Source organism: Melospiza melodia, chromosome 1 (assembly GCF_035770615.1).
Source record: "Melospiza melodia melodia isolate bMelMel2 chromosome 1, bMelMel2.pri, whole genome shotgun sequence".
NCBI classification, from domain to species: domain Eukaryota; kingdom Metazoa; phylum Chordata; class Aves; order Passeriformes; family Passerellidae; genus Melospiza; species Melospiza melodia.
This window is the reverse complement of record NC_086194.1, coordinates 20,249,414-20,268,238: the sequence shown is the minus strand read 5'-3', so window position 1 is coordinate 20,268,238 and position 18,825 is coordinate 20,249,414. Positions and strand designations below refer to the sequence as shown.

Sequence of the window (18,825 nt, the reverse complement as noted above, 5' to 3'; positions counted from 1 at the left end):
GGCTCTGTATCAACATATGAAGATTAACTTGTCATCGTGTCTTTCCCTGTTTCCTTTGGAATATTGTAATGAATTTTGTATGCTAAATCTTTGTATTAAAACTTTTGTTACTAGAAAATATATCAAGTTTTCTTTATATACCTTCTTACATTTTACCAGAACTGTCATATCATCTGGTTTTGACACTAGAAACAAGAATTAATAGGAATCAACAGAAAATGAAGTTAGCATGATGCAAAGGTTGAAGTATCACAGTTTGTCATCCCCTTGTGTCATGTTGAGTACATAAGCCATTAAAATATCAATGCTATATTCTTGAAGTGCAAGAAAAAAATGGCAAAACCATTAATATTTTCTCATAAATATGTTTTTTTAGGAATTAAAAGTTATAATATAGCACCTTATTGACTTTTTTTTTTTTTCAGAAATCTGATGAAAGGTTTTTAGCTAGGAAATCGTGGCTAATTTAAAACAAAAAAACTGCAAATGCATTAACTTTAGGAAAAGTTCTGCCTTCTGGTTACTCATGCTTTGGGGGAAAGAAGCTAGAGAAGGCAGTGATCTCCCACAGCCCAGTACCCTGATAAAGGATGCAGAGGATGTGGGAAATGCAAACTGAAGCCACTGTCATCACTGATTCAAACCAGCAGCTTGAGCTTTGATGGCCCACAATTTCCTGATGTGTCCAGTATTCCACAATCCATTCCCTTTGGTCAAGAGAGTGCTTCTTTTCGAGGTCATCCAGTGCCCTACTGGGTTTTCTTGACCACTATTTTGTTTTTTTCTCTATACAGAAACCCATCTGTTCTAATAGCAGGTCACTCACCTGGGCAGATCCCAGACAGATGGTGTTGGAAAACTGAAGAATAATACTTTCAGTGCATAATAGGTGCAATAGGTGTGGGGCTCTGGTTTGCTATATAGATAGTGTTCAGTGTTTATGGACATATACAATCAGGAAAAATGGAAATTTTTCCTGCATGTGAAGGCTGCTACTTTCTGAATTTTGAAATAGCTGATCATTGGGATACTTACAACTCTAAGGAGCTAAAATATCTCTCTCCAGTTTATGCCTTCTCTTAGTTTTTTGGTTTTTTGGTTTTTTTTTTTGTTTCTTGTTATTGCTGAAATTTGGTAGGAAATCAGAACTTTTTAATGCAGGGAGTTGTTTGCTTTCTAATCAGGTTTAATTTTCAGTCCTAAAGAAAAAGAATGAGTAATGGGTATTTTAAAAGTCCATTTAAATTATTCTCAAACAATTAGTAGAAGATACACAAATGAATTTCCACTTTGAAAACAGACATGTCCAAAAATTCATTAAATAAGGGCTTGCACTTGCTGTACAAGAAAGTAAACCTGAATAAGTTTTGATCCCATTTCAGACATTGCAACAATAGACAATTAGAACTGTGAAATGTGCAATTCACAGCATGAGACATGACTTGATAACTCTGCCAGATTTAAGATGGCACTAATTTTTTGATAGGTCTTCAACTTTTCTTAGGCCACCTAATCTTTCCCTAGTTATTATATTCAGTTCACTGTGTTCTTTGGAATGCCTTGAAGGGAAAATAGCAGGAAGATTCTTCTATAAATGTCCATTCTTTGCCAACTACTGCTCAAAAGATATTTGAAATATTAAGCTATTAACTGAGACAAGTATGCAAATATAGGTCAGTAGCTTATGTTGAAAATTTTATATCCATTAAAATGTTGTGAATTTCCCTCTGAAATTAATTAGGATTTTTGGACTGGCACAGGAATGTCTTTGTATAGGGAATGCTTGTAGTACAGAGGTAAAATTAATTATTTTCAGAGGGTAAATATCAAGATTTTAATGACACTTACTGTAGCTGCCAACTAAGAGGTTTTCCCTGGGTTAGTTTTCTAAATTGGCCTGAGCTCTTCCAGCTACTGCCAGGGGAGTCTGCCTGTATTCTGTTGAATTTCAACACTTATATAAGATCTATGCTGAAAGCTAGATTTATTTGCTATTATATATGTTGAAAAATACCATGTTTTAAACTTGTTATCATCAACTTCTTGAAAAAACCAAACATCATCAACACTTAAAAAAACCAAAACAAAACAAAAAACAACTCAAGGGAGTCTTTATGGAATAGGAAAGAAATTAATTCAAGGATGGGTCCGATTAACTCTCAGAATGAAGAAAGTTGTCTTCTCCAAAGATCACTTAAGAAAAAAGGTTGGGGTGAAGACAAGAATACCATCTGGCAGAGTAAGAGATAATGTTAATTTACATTTATTTATTATTTTACATTTATGGAAGCTTTGGAATACCTTGTCACTGTATATTTTTTACTAGGTTAAAATAAAAGTGGGCCAGCTAAGAAATCCTTTCTTTTCAAAGTCAGAGCTTGACACACTGAGCAGATGATTGCATGTACATTAATTGGCTCTGCTAAAAAATTTGCATCCACAGAAGGTATGGACCCTCTAGCTAGTTTGAACTCTGCAAGCAGAATGATTACTTATTACTTTTTTCAAACTCTTCCCCCTGCAGATCATGCACCTCCCTGGCGCATGCAGGCTTCTGTACCAGGCAGCTTAAGAATTCAAGGCAGAGAAATTACTTTGTTCTGTGAGCAAACATAATGCAGGTTAATTTTCACTGGAATTTAGCTTTCCTTTTAAACATAGATAGGTCACAAGTACATTAGTCTTGTAGTCCTCGGTGTAAAAATGTCCATGATAGTAGTGAAAGTCAACAAGGATGCTCTACACCCACTCACCCATCCCCTTCTGATCCCTCCATTTGCCGTTACTTGCCCACATAACCTTAATCTTCTTGTAATCACATGCCACCACTGTGTTTAATGGCTAGCACTGTGAAGTGTTTCATACACGGGACTTTCATCTGGTGTACTAAATGTGATATAACAGCAAACACTGAAACAAGGTCAAAAAAGTTTGCAAGGACGCTTGTCTTAGGCTGCACTATGGGGCAGTGGTATCTGGGCACAGATGTGATCTTTGGCCTGCCTATGTCTGACAGAACACACTAACAGGAGATAGATGACTGAATTTCATCACAGAACTGATTGTACCCTGCCACTGTTTCAGACTAATCTCACTGAGAGGCATGGATATAATACTGAATACTCAGGGAACTTTGAGATCTGTAAGTGCTGTTACTCTTCAGAGCTTTTTGTCATTCTGTTTCTCACAAGTCCTTTTGAATTCTGTTGTAAATACAGTGCCAACACCCTTGGGTCATTGAAAGCAAGAGTTCCCAGAAGCAGAGTAAATTCTGAATTTTTCAAAATTTTTGCAAACATTAAGAGAACTCGACCCTCTTTTACCTCCAAGCAAAACTCTGGTAGAATACTCAGCACCAAGGCAAAAAAGAAAAATTGCTACCTTGAAATGACAGCTTTCTTCAGCAGAAAGGAGGGAAATAAATGAGTTGTCCAAATGCCTATTTCTTGAAAGATCTGTAATTTTGAGTTTTCAAAGTTTTCAGCTATTAGTTATAGTAGAGTCAGTTTATTTGGAGAATGTTTTAATACTTAGGCTAAAGGATTAAGCAAATGCATGCAGTAATTATAAAAGAGTCTGAGTTGCCAGGATTCAGTGATAAAAGAAAAGCATCAGCAGCAATTCTCTTATCTGCCTTTTCATGAAAAGGAAAAAAAAGATTGTGGAGAAGATCCTGATTTCCACAAATCCTAACTCTTCCTTCCCCCTAGGATTTTGCCCAGATGAACTTTGGTCCCATGTTTATGAGCAGTTTTCAGTGATCTCACATGTAACGTATCTGATCTATGCAAAATGAAGATCTGTCCCATTAAAATGTTGCCTTTTTGATTATTTAGTTGGTTGGTTGGTTTTTGTTGTTTGTTTGTTTGTTGCTGGTGTGACACATGGGGAGGTAGAAGCAATAGTCTAGCTCAAAAACTCTCTGATTTGTGAAGATTTTTGAAGGCCTGTTTCTGACCCTGTGCCAGCAGATTCTTTACTCTTCTCTTTAAGCAGGATTTTCAGTCTGTGAAGAGTGTGATGTCATGAGGTCTTTGAGCATCTTGTGTTTCTCTTGTCCGTGCTTGCTGGCGAGGGTCATTGTCTTCTCACAGCTGTAGTGATTCAAATTTACAGAGTGGTTGCTCAGAACTTGTCCAGTCTGGAAAACCAAAAGGAAAGGAAAACCAAATAGCAGCACCTATTTAAAAATGTTGGCTCCATTGTCAGGTTTTTTAAGCACTTGTTGGGAAAGATCTTTTTGAGAAGTACTGAGGGTGAAGCACTTCTGCTGGAGAGAAGAGAAATTTATCTTTGGTCAACAGCTGCATTTTATTTTGGAAAGTAAGGTTTTTAGAGGCTAAACCTTAAATACCCAAAATGCTAAAACTGCACTCCTGGTATCTCTGTACACTCAGAATCTGATGCTTACTTCAAAGAGACCTCATCTTTCCTGGTAGCATAGGAGATAAAATTTTATCCAATATCTTGGGTTTTCCTGATATTAAGCCAGGATCAAACCCTGTAAATTCCCCCAGGAAAGAAGGTAGCAGGAAAAGCCAGAGTCCCTCTGGCCCACATCTGCATGATTCTGTGGGTTCACTTCAGATCTTTTTTTTTTTTTTTTTTTTGCCAATCTCTGATGTAAAAATACTATCTGCATTTGCAAGGGTTTTTTTTTGAATTCTGGCTACATACTAAGATGCATCCAGATACCCAGACAGCAAATGCTATCTAAGGAAATGATAAATTAATTATGATGAAATGTTTTGTTTAAATAAGTTATAACCCTTTTTCTCTGAGCAGGTGCTCTCAAGAAGGCTGGTATCTCTTTGCAGACAGCTCAAATGGAGAATTTGGTGACACGGCTGACATTGCTACCCCAGTCATCTCCCTTACAGGGCCCAGATGCAAAATCATATTCTGGAACCACATGAATGGTTCAACAATAGGTTCTCTGGAGGTATGGAGGTGGTCTTTATTTTGTTTTGTTTTGTTTTTCTGCACGAAATTGCTGTGAGGAAATTCATGTATTCTCTTCTGGTTTCATTAAAGCCCAGACTGCTAATAAACGAAAATTAACAATCGCTAGCATTCTACTGCTCTCAATATGTTATGATATGAAGAAAGAATTATTTCAAATACTGGAGTAATTATAAATTAGAAGTTTTTACAACAAGCAAAAATTTTGACTGTTATAGACATGCCATGGTTGGAAATTCAGTACAAGAAAAAGTTTTGTGTCACACAGTACCATTTGACACTGAAAAGCAGCAATAGATATTTGGACATCAAGGTCTTTGGCCAATGTGGGAGCATGGGAAAAAGAAGTAATTGCATCAAAATTCAACATAAAATCTTGTAGAAAGCATTTATTCCTTGAAAAGCTGAACATATCACTTTCAGAGGTTATTTATATTCATGTAAGCAGCGTTGAACTATTTCTGTGGCATATAAGCAGCAAATTTGCTTCCCCATACCCTTTTTCCTTATTCTGGTTTCAATAAAAGCACTTCTGTAAAGGAAATTTAACTCATTAGCAGCTTGTAGATCAAATAAGTCACTGCAGACAGAAATGAATTACACAACAACATTGTTCTAAACAATTATTTTTACCACACAGCTGTGTGCTTATAATGGGATTTCCCAGGAATGTACAGAGTAACCTACAGCATCAGGAATGGATTGAAAAAAATGCTCATATAAGTTACCCAGTCACCTGTCAGTATCATATTGGATGTGGGCAGTGCATGAGGATTTAAATATTCCAATTATAAAAAAAGCTGATATAATTCAGTGTTTTGAAAACAAAATTAAGATTTGTGTTGACATTAGAAATGAGATATGGGATGTGGTGAACTACACACCATGTGACTGGCTAGATGTTTTGTGGAAGCATGTTCCATGTTTTCTTGAATTTTTTTCTAAACAATTTTTTTGAAGTATTGGTAAATTTCCCCCAACTGGGTAAAGATCTTGCTATGCTGCTTGGAAAGCGGTCAAATATTAATTAATCAGAATCAGTGTGAAATCAGAGGATAAAGATGATTAATCCTCAGTTTTAAGGCTTGGGACCAATTAATGTGCTTTTGGACTTCTTTGCATACTCCAGGATCCAGGCTCCTTTGCAGAGTAAGAACCCATGTTAGTTGGAATCACGTTCAAAGAATGTTTTGTAGAAAATAACAGCAATTCTAAGGAGCCATGCCCAGTATTACCAGCACAAAAGACAAATGTGTATAGTACAGATTTTTTCTTTTCTCAGTTTCAACACTCATTACAATTTCCCTCTATTCTTTAACTGATCCTCCTTCACCTCAAACTTACTTCATTTTAAGATGTACCATAGGAAAATAATGAAACCTTTGCACACTGCTAATAATTGCTTATAATTACTTGATTATTCATTTAATAATGGGTATAAGACTAGCAGAATAAAAAATTATTTAGGTGATTTCTCATTATTTATACTAAGAATGCTCTATGTATTGTAGGAATGGGAATATTTCTGTGCTTAAAATATCTTTTATCCATATCTTCCCCCAAGACTACCATATTTTTTTCTGCACCTATGCCATTAAATATCATGTAAGATTGCTGAAGATTTTCCTGCCATTTGCATGAATGGTTACCTTCCTGTGTTTCCATTACTTTCTTTCATATTGATTTGCTGTAACTTTCCTGAGCAACCTCAATTTGATTATTTGTTGGAACCTTTCTTATTCAGTTTTTGTACTTTGACTCAGCATGGGTAATTCTACCAAAGTATTAGATGTGCTTTTTTGCAATATAATTGAAATGCATTAAGGTTCAAAGTGCATTAAGGTACAGAGAAGCATTGAGTTTTGATAGCACACAAATTAATGGCCATGTTTTACTCTAAAGTTTTAACCTGTTTTCATGATATGATTGAAAATATGAATTTATGATGCAGGAATCAGATATATAATAGAGTAGATAATTTGCAGTCTGTAAAAACACGTACATGTGTGTCTACAGTCACACACATACCTTCATTTAACTATATTATTTGAATTTGTCTGTAATCCCTTTCCCACTAATTTATTTATTTTCATTTTAAATTCATGTCTTCTAGGGCAGATCTTCCTGTCTATAAAGTCAGAAGTCACTTGTTTTTCTATCCAATTTAATATATTATCTGTTCCTTTTTCCCCCCTAAAATGAAAGCTCTTTAGTGTGAGGATTTGCTGTTTGCTTGGCAGAACTTACCTGTTATGCAATATCATATACACTCGTGGGACTGCATAAATTTAAAACAAAAAAAAAGGTTTTTTCATTATGGTAAAAAAATGCCTGGGCTGCCCTAAGAAGATTACACAGCATAGCAGTAAATCCTGGAAAGCAGAAGTAGTTCAGGCAAGTGGTGAATGGATGTTTAACTCTGCTAGTACTGGCTGGAGACACAGCCTGACACACCTCATCAAACACCCATCTTGTTATTGTCAGCTCAGTTGAATTTGGATGCCCAAGAGATTGGACCAAAGAATATTTAGGACTCTCTGCTCATGTTGAAGTGTGTCATCATTCCCCAATTTGCTGTTTACAAGGGTATGGGCTTTTACAAGTCTTTCATTGCTCTAAAGATTAAATTTTGTCTTTATAAAAAAAAATTATTTGTAGAAGAAACAAAATGTTTCATAAGAATCAGGGTAAGAAAATCCATTCTGGAAGAGCAGTTAATTGTATGCATGAACAAATATATTTTTCAGCAAGTCTTGTTCACTCTGTTTCTGTGTTTAACAACTGAGTCACAACCCACTGATAAACAATTTTTATTCACTGGTAGCCACTCTGGATAAATTAATGAGATTCATTAGTCCAGTTAATGCTGTGGGCTGTGAATGTTTATGAGGAGGTCAGAAAATCTTAAAACATTATTTTCTTAGTATAGTCATTTCCACTGACATATCCATGTGCATCAGGTTGGACACTAGGAAAAGGCTCTGCACCCAGAGGGTGGCTGGGCACTGCAGCAGGATCCCCAGGGCAGCGGGCACAGCACCAAGGCTGGCACAGTGCAAGGAGCTCCTCAGCAGTCCCAGCTGTGCGATTCAGCTTTGGGTTGTCCTGCAAGGGGTAGGGACCTGGATTTAATGGCCCCTTCCAATTCCAGATATTCTGTGATTCTGTGAATTTTAATGGTGGAATAGGGATTAGACGTAGAAGACAATATTGTATTCTTGTATACGATTATAGGACTCTTAAGTGAGTTGGCAATGGAAACTTTTTTTGTAATCTTAAGTTATTTTATTTTTTAGGTACTCTATAAAAGCAGTAACAAGACTTCTAAACTGTGGAGTCAAACTGGCAGCCAAGGTCCCCAGTGGAACAGAGCAGAAGTGTTCTTAGGAATTCGTTCAAATTTTCAGGTGTGTCTTCCAATGTGATGTGCTCCTAGACAGCTGGCTATTAGTACTTCTATATTAAGCATTCTTCACCTTCTCATTTTCCTTTTCACACCATGCATGTACCTCTTCTGCCACATAGAAGAAATAATCTCTTTGGCTGTCTGATTAATTATCTGAGCTGGACTCATGTTTTTGGAGATTTCCCATTCCTTTTTTTTCTCAGACTGATTTCCATTTTTAAGTCTGAGAATCCCATCTATCCTTGAATCCTCAACTTAAAATATTCTACTTTTTTCTCTTTAGTGTGCAGTAAGTAAAAAGATCTGGATTTTTGGAAAAAAATCTTGACCATGATGTTTGCTTTGAAATGAGAGCAGATTCCCAAACCTCTTAGAGATACTTGCTTTGTTGCAGACTTATGGAAAAAAAACTAAAATCCCCAAGGATAGTCAATAACAGATTTTATAAAAAGTTACATTTCCTGGTACTTCTGTCTTGGAATTTTAATGAAATTTTAAAATTCTTTTTACATTCATGGGAATTAAATGATGAATGGCAGACTAGTATTTTTCAGACTTTCTTTGCAGAAGTAGGAAGAACCCTTGCCATTAGTTCAGGATGAGTGAGGACTAGTATCTCTTTGAATGGCATGATTAATTTCCTTTTTTTTTTTGGTATGCTTGGTAATGTTAGCAGATGGTCCTTCAATAACTACAGAGACAGATCTGTACCAACTCTGGTACAAGATTTTGTAGAATTATGATTTGACAGTAAGAACTGACCACTTCATATTAAAAAATTTGTGAAGACCATCAGTCTCTGTTCTTTTCATGTTGTGTGTATAAACTTTTCTCTATCTTATCAGTGGCTTACTGTAATAGCTCTGTAATTTTTGTTAGGTTATTTTCAGGGCAAAACGTGGTGTCAGTTACATGGGAGATGTGGCAGTGGATGATATTACCTTTGAAGATTGTTCCCCTCTGCTAATCTCAGACAAACCTTGCACATCAGAGGAATTCATGTGTGCCAACAAATACTGCATCCCAAAGAGTAATCTGTGTGATTTTGTAAATGACTGTGAAGATAACTCAGATGAAAGCCCTAGTATTTGCAGTAAGTATGGTAGTTTTTTAATATAATTATCATAAATAACTCTGCCTGCTGTGAATTTTTAATACTCAAATATTCTTGACAACTCATCAGCTAAGAAAGCAAACAAGAAGGCAATAATTTAATTCTATTCCTAGGCTTTTAAGGATTTTTAATTATTATTATTTAATTTAAAATCCACGATACAAAATACAAAGAGCTGCTAATGGATGTCTTAAAATAACTCAGAAAGCAGCTGTCTTTAAAAGCAGAATAAAATTATCCTGCTTTCCATATGAAAAGAATGTATTAAAGCTGAAAAAAAATTCAAGCATAATACCTTTGGGAGACGAGCAGCCTACCTCCTTAGATATTTCAAGGGTTGTCAGGTCTCAGCAAATTATTTTAATCTGAATATTGTACAATTTTGGTTTTACAAGACATATCAAGAAGCAGCATATGTAGTATCTGATTCAAAGAATGATGTTTCATACCAAATGGCTCCTTCTGAATCACAATATATGGTATTAACACTTCCTTCTTTTACTACTACAAATGTGGGAAATGCTCACACAATCAAGTCTCCATTGATTGGTACCGTATTAACAGTTACCTCATTTTTACTGAGAATATTAATTCAGTTTATCAAATTCTCAGTGAATACGATTCTTTGAAGCAAAGGTATGCTGATATTCTATGAAAGCTAAGGTACATCACAAAGGAGCCATGTTTTGCAAATTATGTTCACACTATTAAGCTACTCAATGGTTTCCAATCCAGGAATGGTACATCACTAACCTATACAGGGGCCAGCTGAGATTTTCTGCAGCTAAAAATGAAGAGTATTTCAAGTTTCAATTACTCTGTTAAAAAATATTCTCAAACTTTGACTTTTGTTATCTGATTTTTTAAAAAATCTTAATGGGATTTTTTGTTTATTTGTTTCTTTGAGGTTTTTGTGGGGGGGTTCTGCATTATCTGTGTTTCTCATGAAATATCATCAGACAAATATAAATTGAAGTATTAAGGGCAAAATAGTTCAAATAAACTGATGGGATTTAATTTTGCAACCACTATAATAAGGATTTTATTCCAATTTCCCACTAGAAGAGATTAATGGAAACAGTCCCATACAGTGAATACTTTCCTCTAACATTTTTTTTATTATTACTTTTAAGTAATGAAAAAAAAAATGCAAAATCGTTTTAAAAAGTTTTTCTAACTGCATTTTAATTGTAAGCTTTACAGTGAATCATTATAGTGCTTTACAAGCATAGGAGTCATTTATTGTGCAAGTGCACAATCATCTGCAGTAACTTGAGCTTCTAAGCAGGCTGCCTGAATTTTCTTTTTCATCAGTGGAGTAGCTTGTTTTCAGGCTGAAGTTCATGCAACTTAAAATCAGTTGTTTGAGTTAGATCAAAGAAGTTGTCCTGTAGATATGAATGTTTGTCTTTGTTGACAATAGGGATCCTACAAGGACGTCTAAACTTAGATTAGGTAATGCCCAATATGTACAGCATTATCAGGGATATCAGTGCTCATGCCTTAAGGTCTTGATTCTTGAAAACAGGCCTTTAAAATGAAAGGGTCAGTTGTAAGCATTCTATTGACTCAAGATGGAATTTGTAAATAATGGAAGGAATTTCTTTAAGAATGGTCTTGAGATATTAAGTAGCTAAATCAGTTGAAAAAATAATTAGGAAAAATTTTATGGGCAGTTTCATCAATTGAGTTAATCTACAATCTGTGATTTTCATGAGAGATTATCATATAATTTCACACATCCAGTCTGGGTTGGTTTTAATTGTTACTTCAGATGGCACTATATTTGCAGATAGAGGTAAAAAGGGAAGCTAGTTTTGCTAAGCAGCTTATACTTTTAAGAAAAAGTTTCTAACATTTTTACTTTATGACATTCAGAGATTAAAATTCAAAGAAAAAATATTTTATCTGATTTCAGCCTGAAATTTTTCAGGTAGCTGTCTTTCCTGTTTTGTTCCATGTGTAGATTCCATGAAGTTTAGATCCTCAGCATGGCTACTGATGCTTCTAAGTACCTTTCAGTTAAATAAAACTACTTCCACGTGTCTGAACTTTATCAGGCCTCAGAAGAGGCTCAGATTTTGATTACATATTAGAAGAGATATTTTGTAATTTCTGATATTGTCCTACAAAATAATACATACAGATTCCAAATTTCTCTTCAAGGCACTTTCCTTTTTAGCAATAATATCAAGAATATGCAGGGCACAGTCAAAAGGTTCTTGAAGTCTCTGCAGAAATTCCACCTTATTTCAGCAATTTTACTCTTACTTGGTAATCATTATAATGAACTTATAGATGTATAGAGAGAAAAATATAGAGAAATTAAGCTTCTGGAATGATGAAATTGACTTAATTTATGTGGACAGTTTACTCACCCTGCTGCTGTTTCGACATTCAAGATGCAAAAATTTATAAAGAATATGCATGATGTTTCATAAAAAAATCAATAAAAATAATGACAGCTTTCTTCTTTTCTAGGCCTTAAGTACAACTCAAGGAGATATGTAGATAATCTTAGAATCATTTATGTTGGAAAAGACCTTTAGGATCATTAAATCCCACTATTAGCATCACCAATTTCACCACCAAACCATGTCCCTAAGTGCCACATTTATGCAGCTTCTGAAGACCTCCAGGGATGGTGACTCAGCTGCTTCCCTGGACAGCCTGTTCCAATGCTTAACAATCCTTTCCATGAAAAATTTTTCCTAGTATCCAATCTTAGCCTCTGCTGGTGCAACTTGAGGTGCTTTCTGCTTCTCCTATCACTCATTACTTGAGAGAAGACGCTGAGCCCCACCTAGCTATAACATCCCTTCCAGTAGTTGTCAGGAGCAATACCGTCACCCCGACCCTCCTTTTCTCCAAACACCCCCAGCCCCCTCAGCTGCTCCTCTTCAGACCTGTGCCCCAGGCCCTTGCCCTTCTTTGGAGACAATCCACCACCAACATAGTTTATCTATGTTTCTATATTGGCTAAGGAAATACAAGTGAATCGAGGGTTTGTGCAAAAGTAACTTTGGGTGCGATGTGGCTCAAGATTATCACACCCACATTTGTGTTTTGTCTGTATCTGTCTATACAGAAGCTGTGTTTTTATGGTGCTCAGTACTTTCATTTGGATGTGTCTGTTTGCTAGATAGAGGCATTTCTTCCTGTTCTCACCTGATCTTAACACATTTCTTCAGAAGGAGGCTGGTTTTCTGCATATCTTGAATGCTCTATGGGGGGCTAGTTAAGATCCTAAAGAGCTAAAATTGTTAATCAAATTTGGTTACATTTATACCAAGAATCCTGTTGACTGTAATAAAATGCACTGGACCCACGTCATATATATGCAAGTAGGTTTATGCTATTATAGTCCAGAGTATTCAAAATGCTCTTTTTAATGAGATACATGGATATTATTTTTATAGTGAATATTTTTACCCATAGATTGGAGTACTAGGTTGTACTATATATACTTAATTAACTACTTGAAAATAAATCTCTTATCATGTGCGGCAAATATATTTCAGGTACATCTATTGGGCATTGCAATTTTGAGTTTGACCTTTGTGGATGGAAGCAAGATGAAAATGATCATTTCAACTGGCACCTCAGAACTAGCAGTACTGCAAAACTGGGCACTGGACCAGCTACTGATCATACACTGCAAGAACCATCTGGTCATTATATTTTTATAAAGAGTTCATTTTTTCAGCTATCAGGACAGAAAGCTAGGATTTCTAGTCCTGTCTTAAGCAGAAAGAATAAAAACTGCAAGGTATGTGAGGGTGTGGTAGCAGCAGGAATGAAGAATTTGATTTCTAGATTGCACCATGAATGTACTCATAAAATGGTTAAAGATGATTACTGAAATAATTATTGAGAAAAAAAAAACCCTATCCTTTCGTAGAGATGTCAGGATCAGATCTTATTTCATTTTAACCATAAGAAAAATCTTGCCGCAGGAGAAGAGTTATTCTGGAAGTAAATGAGTACTCCGTGAGGTTCAGAAGAAGCTGCCAGTAAATGCAGTGTCTGATTTACAATGTCTTATGCAACTCATCCAAAGTAATAAACAACTATTTAATGGTTTCTGATTTTATGGACAAAGTGTCTATAAGTGCAGTAAGAATTGCTTTTAAAAGAATAAAACTGCAAAAGGAAGGATGTTTAACACAAGGCTTTGTTACCAGCTCTTCTCTAGAAAATGGAGAAGGGTAAGCTTGATCTTCCAAAATATTACAGCACATTCTGGTTACTTCAGCTTCAATATTTCTTTGCAAACCTGGTTTTGATACATTTTCCTGGTTTTGATACATCTTTTACAGTCTTTGCTTAAAATATAATGCCCCAGAAATTTTAGCTATGCCTTATTTTGAAACTACAAATTTACCTTTATACATCTAATAAGTAGGCCTCTCAAGAGGATATTTTTATGAGGCCATTTTTTAAAAAAGCTTATGAAATTAACTGTTTGTGTGATCACAGACCTATGATCATCAAATGAAGGTGATCTTAGACTAGAATAGTCCTATACATTTTATTGGCTATGCAGGTGACCTCTCTGGGCAAAATGCCCAGTCATGAGCCTCTAGTTTCATTTACCTCATACTATTCCTGATGAATATTCTTGAGCAGTTTATCTGTAACTTGGAAAGAGTTCTGCTTATGTTTGAGATTTCTAACCAGTTCATTTTACTGAAACACTTCTCTCTGAAAAGTATGTAAATTCTTTATCTTTCCTGACTTAAGATCAGGAAGTATTAAACATAAAGGACTTGATTTATGATTCAAAAGAAAACTTGAATAATTATGATATTCAGTAGCAGAATTTAACCTAGTCATTATAAAATTATCTTCAAAACTGGAAACATGTTAATTTTTCTATTGCCTAAAATACATATACTAAAAATATTCTGCTTGCACAAACATGGAGATCTCGACCTTTTGCTTCTAGCATCGTATTTATGAGTATCTCTTTCTCTGCATTACCTGGTTTTATGCTCTAAAAGTAACTTTTCCACTTTTTGACTTCTTTTTATGAAGCATAAAACATACGTAAAGAAATGCAGAATAACTGAGAATGACATGTTGACGTCTGTACTGTTACATATCACACATTAAATGCAATTAAGTGCTTGAAATATAACTATGGGAAACTGTTGTTTTTATCACATAGAAAATTATTTACAAAAGCAAACGTGTACACAGGTTGTGCAGACCAATCTCTTGACATTGATCATGTGGCCAGAAGCAGTCATATTTATGACATTTTACTTTTTGCAAGTTTTGAGCAGTTCTGAAATGTACACATAGACAAATACCAAAGGAAGTGCAATGATTGGTATAGGAAATTGTATGAATGGAAAAAAATATGTCAAGATCTGAAACCTCATCTCATGAGATCAGAGAGTCACCCAAAATATTTCACTCCTTCCTATGGGTTATTTGAGAAGAAAATCCTTCATCATATTACAACAGATTTAGTATGGCATCTTAGACCACTTCAAGTCATTCAAAAATGAACAAATGATACTCATTTTCAAATCATTGAAAATGAACATTTACATCAACTGGACGAGTTTTATGATAGAAAACAAATAAAGAGCAGTAACTATAAAGGGACATGAATGAATAAAAATATTTTGTCTATGTACAAGACTTTCAGAAACAAAGCTGCACCTTCAAAATTAATAGAAATCCAAGACTGAATTGTAAAGAATTGAGAGTGCAGTTAAATGTGATGAATTTTCACAATGATCTTTTTATGTATGTATTTGGTATTTTGTATTTAAAAGTTCCCACATTTTTACTAAAAATAGATAAATAACTGTTTTGTAATCCAAGTACCTCCTCTTATATATTTTAGGTTTCTTTGGGGTTATTTTTGCATATGTCCATGTAAATTTTGCTTCCACTATAGATTGGATTATTTTCTAATTGCACATTCTATAGCCTACATAAACACATTTTTAACCAGAAAATTGTTCAGTAAATGGAAGTGGCTTCCTATATTGTAAATGACACTACTACATTCCTCTGTTTCCTTAAAAATATTTTAGTTCTTTCACATTTAAATGCAAGAGTCATTCAAAGGGATGCAAGATCTGCTGCTGAATATTTTAATGCTTGTTTTGAAATTTGGCTTATGGAATAGTTAAAAAATTGTAAATAGTAAGTTGTTCTGTTGCCTTTTGATTAAACTATTTTTCAATCAGTAAAATTAATGACTTCTCTGAATGCTATTAGTAATGCTCAGTTTAAGAATTAGAGTCAATACAATAGCAGAATTTGACTGAAGTCACCTATTGCATACTTTATGCTCTTGTTTTTGCCTACAGATAATTTTCTATTATCATATGTTTGGAGCTCACATTGGATCGTTGATTATCTACCAGAGAACTACATTGAAACATGAAAAAATTCTCCTTAATCTTACTGGAAACCAGGGAAATTTCTGGCAGCGCAAGGCTCTGAACCTGTCTGGAGATGGAGATGAAGATTTTCAAGTTGTCTTTGAAGGGATAGCTGGAGAAGGTCCCAAAGATGGCATAGCACTTGATGACCTCACATTTTCCAGGGAGTGCTTACTGTCCCAGGAATTTTTACCAGCTGAACCCACAAAGGTACCTCCAACAGGTATGTTCCAGCTATGGACAGTCTATATGTGTTTGGAAAGAAGGAATAGCTGCATTATTTTCATTTCTTTGTCTCTCCTTCAAAAGAAAAATAGTAAAAATATCTTGTTAAATAAATTCAGAAATTTTAAGACTTTTTACTCACTTTTTTAAATGGATTTTGGCTAGTAGGAATTGCTACTAATACTGGTTAGGCACCACAAACATCTTCTGCCTGTGTGGTATGGTGCCGACATCAGTGCAATTATTTGCACCATCCTCACTTACTGCACTAGGGAAATAAAACTCAGAAAACATTTACCAGAAATGATACAGTTTGGATGGGGATGGATCCCAATAACCCCAAGGTAAGAGCTACTCATGAAAGCACTGCTGCTGTAGGTTAGCAGTATTTGCTTGGACACAATTGATGAAGGAGAGGCTCTTTTTGACAGAACAGGACTAATCTTTTTCCTCCTTCCACATTGATCACAGAGCTACTGAAATGTAACCCCCTGAAGTGGAATTTAGGAGATGCATTTTGTTCCTAGGTCTACTACAAATTTCCTGCATGGCTGCAGAAAGTCATTTTATCTCACGTCTCTGTCTTTCTGATCAATAAAACAAAGTTAATATTTCCCAGTATCAAGGACTACTACTAGAATGGATCATTAATTTATGTGAGCAACTTTGCTTTGTTACTGCTGCTAATGAATAGCCTTCTCCTTTAGGATGTCATTAAGCACTGCTCAGGCTTTGGGAAATAACACTGATGAGACTACACCAAACCCAAGAAATTGCACTGAACTTTGAGCACAAGATAAACTGGAAAGATATGGGCAAAATTTTCCAGACATCTCTCTGATAAGGTGCCAGTTCTAGTACTATTGGCTTCCTACTTCTGCCAAGCCAGTCATGGAAATTTATTGCAAATGAGATTTGTATTTTGAAGTTCAGCTTTATATGAATGTAACCCCAGGAGGAACACTAGCCAAGCTTTCTGATTCTTTATTTTTGTTGTATTCAGACTCTATCCTCTTAATGGGAGATGCATGTCCCTGTGGCAATGTTAGAAGCTTTAAAAGCTTTGGCTTTGATGGTAAAGGATGTTCCAAAAGACTTTTATGTTTTATAATAAAAAAGATACTAAAATCTCAGGGAAGAGCCTCCAGAGACTGATTTCTTGTGTAGCTCATATAAGATGTACTTTGTGAACTTCAGAGGTTCACAACACTTTAGGGCAATGGTTTAAATTCATCCTTACAACAAACCATATTTTTTATATTGACAAATTTTACTTGTTCAGGATAAGAATTTACATCACCCACTGAGGGCTTCAACTAACAGCTGCTACTTAGCAGTGGTATCTGTTTGCATCACTGCTTGTAAGTGGGTCTGCTTCTGCCCATAGAGATGTTCTGAACTGTGGCAAAATGCATGTTGGATGTTGTGAAAAGTGCTCTATAGTGCAACTTTTTAAAATAGAACTAGCTAAAATAGCCATGGTGATCAGCTGCAAAAATCAGCTGCCCTAGACTTGTCTGGTTATATGTAGAAACAATGGAAAGTTTAACCAAAAGTAAAACACTTCTATCCATTGATCAATTTTTTGGAAGTTTCTGAGGATAAAGAAGATCATGTAGCAAAGATCTGTCTCCTTCTTGTCTTCAGCTAGGAAATATATTTGCTAAGAAAATAAAAATATTTTTTCTTTAAGAGATAAACGCATAGTTTTTGAGATCTACTCTAATACAATTCCTTTTCAATTTTTTATTTGTTTTAGATAATATTTGTAATGCCCATATCAAAGGAGATTCTTCTGAGTCTTATTGAGCCATATCACTGTGTGAGACAAGTATACTAAGGAGTCTTTGCTTGTTATTTCTGTGCATGGAGTCACAGGGCAATGAATGCAGTGTAAAAATGAAATTGAACAGAACCACTAAACGTTCCCATCTGTGACACCGACTCACCTTTCAGAAGAATGTTTCCCTGATTAAGTAGAAACACCTTGAAATTCTACACATTAACAAAAATATATATTCTAAGGAGGCTGTTTATTTCAGCCAAACATGCAGTAATGTTTAAAGGCAGGAAGTAAACACTGGACTTATAGAAAAATAATTTTGAAAGCTTGCATTGTAATTTCCTGTAAACTACAGGATACTGTAGATTGTTCTCAATATGCTGCTTAGCAACAACAATGCTGAACTGCAAAGCCACTGAGAGCCGCTTAAATTGCTAGGCCTGAGAAACAATAAACATCATTTTAGGCTGGCCCTTATCAAATTTCCATTGTATGAACATCAAATTTTTGCTCTGTGTCACAATGGTACTGTGTGGAGGAAAATGCAAAGACAATTTTGTTTGAGCAATGTTATTTGTGCTTGTTGCTGTGTCTCTGCAGTGTGGTAAGATTTCTGAGTTAGGTTCTGCCTTGTGTAAAAGGCTGCCTGTATCCACATCAGCCAGAGAGAGGAGTGAGAATATGCAGGAGAAGGTGCCTTTGGTGGCACCAAGGTAAGGGAAGAAGGAGCAGGAGGTTCCCCTGCAGGCTGTGGTAAATACCATGGTGAGTTAGGCTGTCTCACTGCAGCCATGGAGGTTAATGGTGGAATAATTATCCATGAATAATATTTTATACTTACGGTTGTTTACAAAAGAGACAGCATGGATTTGACAGCAATTTCCATGATCTCTAAACTTGTTTTTCCTATCTTCTTTCTATCCTTTCC

The 18,825-nt window shown here is 35.3% G+C and overlaps 1 protein-coding gene across 1 annotated transcript in view; it reads left to right on the top strand.

Annotated features, from left to right (window-relative positions):
- The window catches only part of MALRD1 (MAM and LDL receptor class A domain containing 1), a 233,366-nt gene that overhangs the window by 85,149 nt on the left and 129,392 nt on the right, over positions 1-18,825 (top strand). The window contains exons 21-25 of the mRNA XM_063176389.1: positions 4,786-4,942; positions 8,259-8,369; positions 9,248-9,461; positions 13,004-13,251; positions 15,815-16,112. Of these exons, the coding sequence (XP_063032459.1) occupies positions 4,786-4,942; positions 8,259-8,369; positions 9,248-9,461; positions 13,004-13,251; positions 15,815-16,112 (1,028 nt within the window). The remainder of the gene's footprint in view (positions 1-4,785; positions 4,943-8,258; positions 8,370-9,247; positions 9,462-13,003; positions 13,252-15,814; positions 16,113-18,825) is intronic.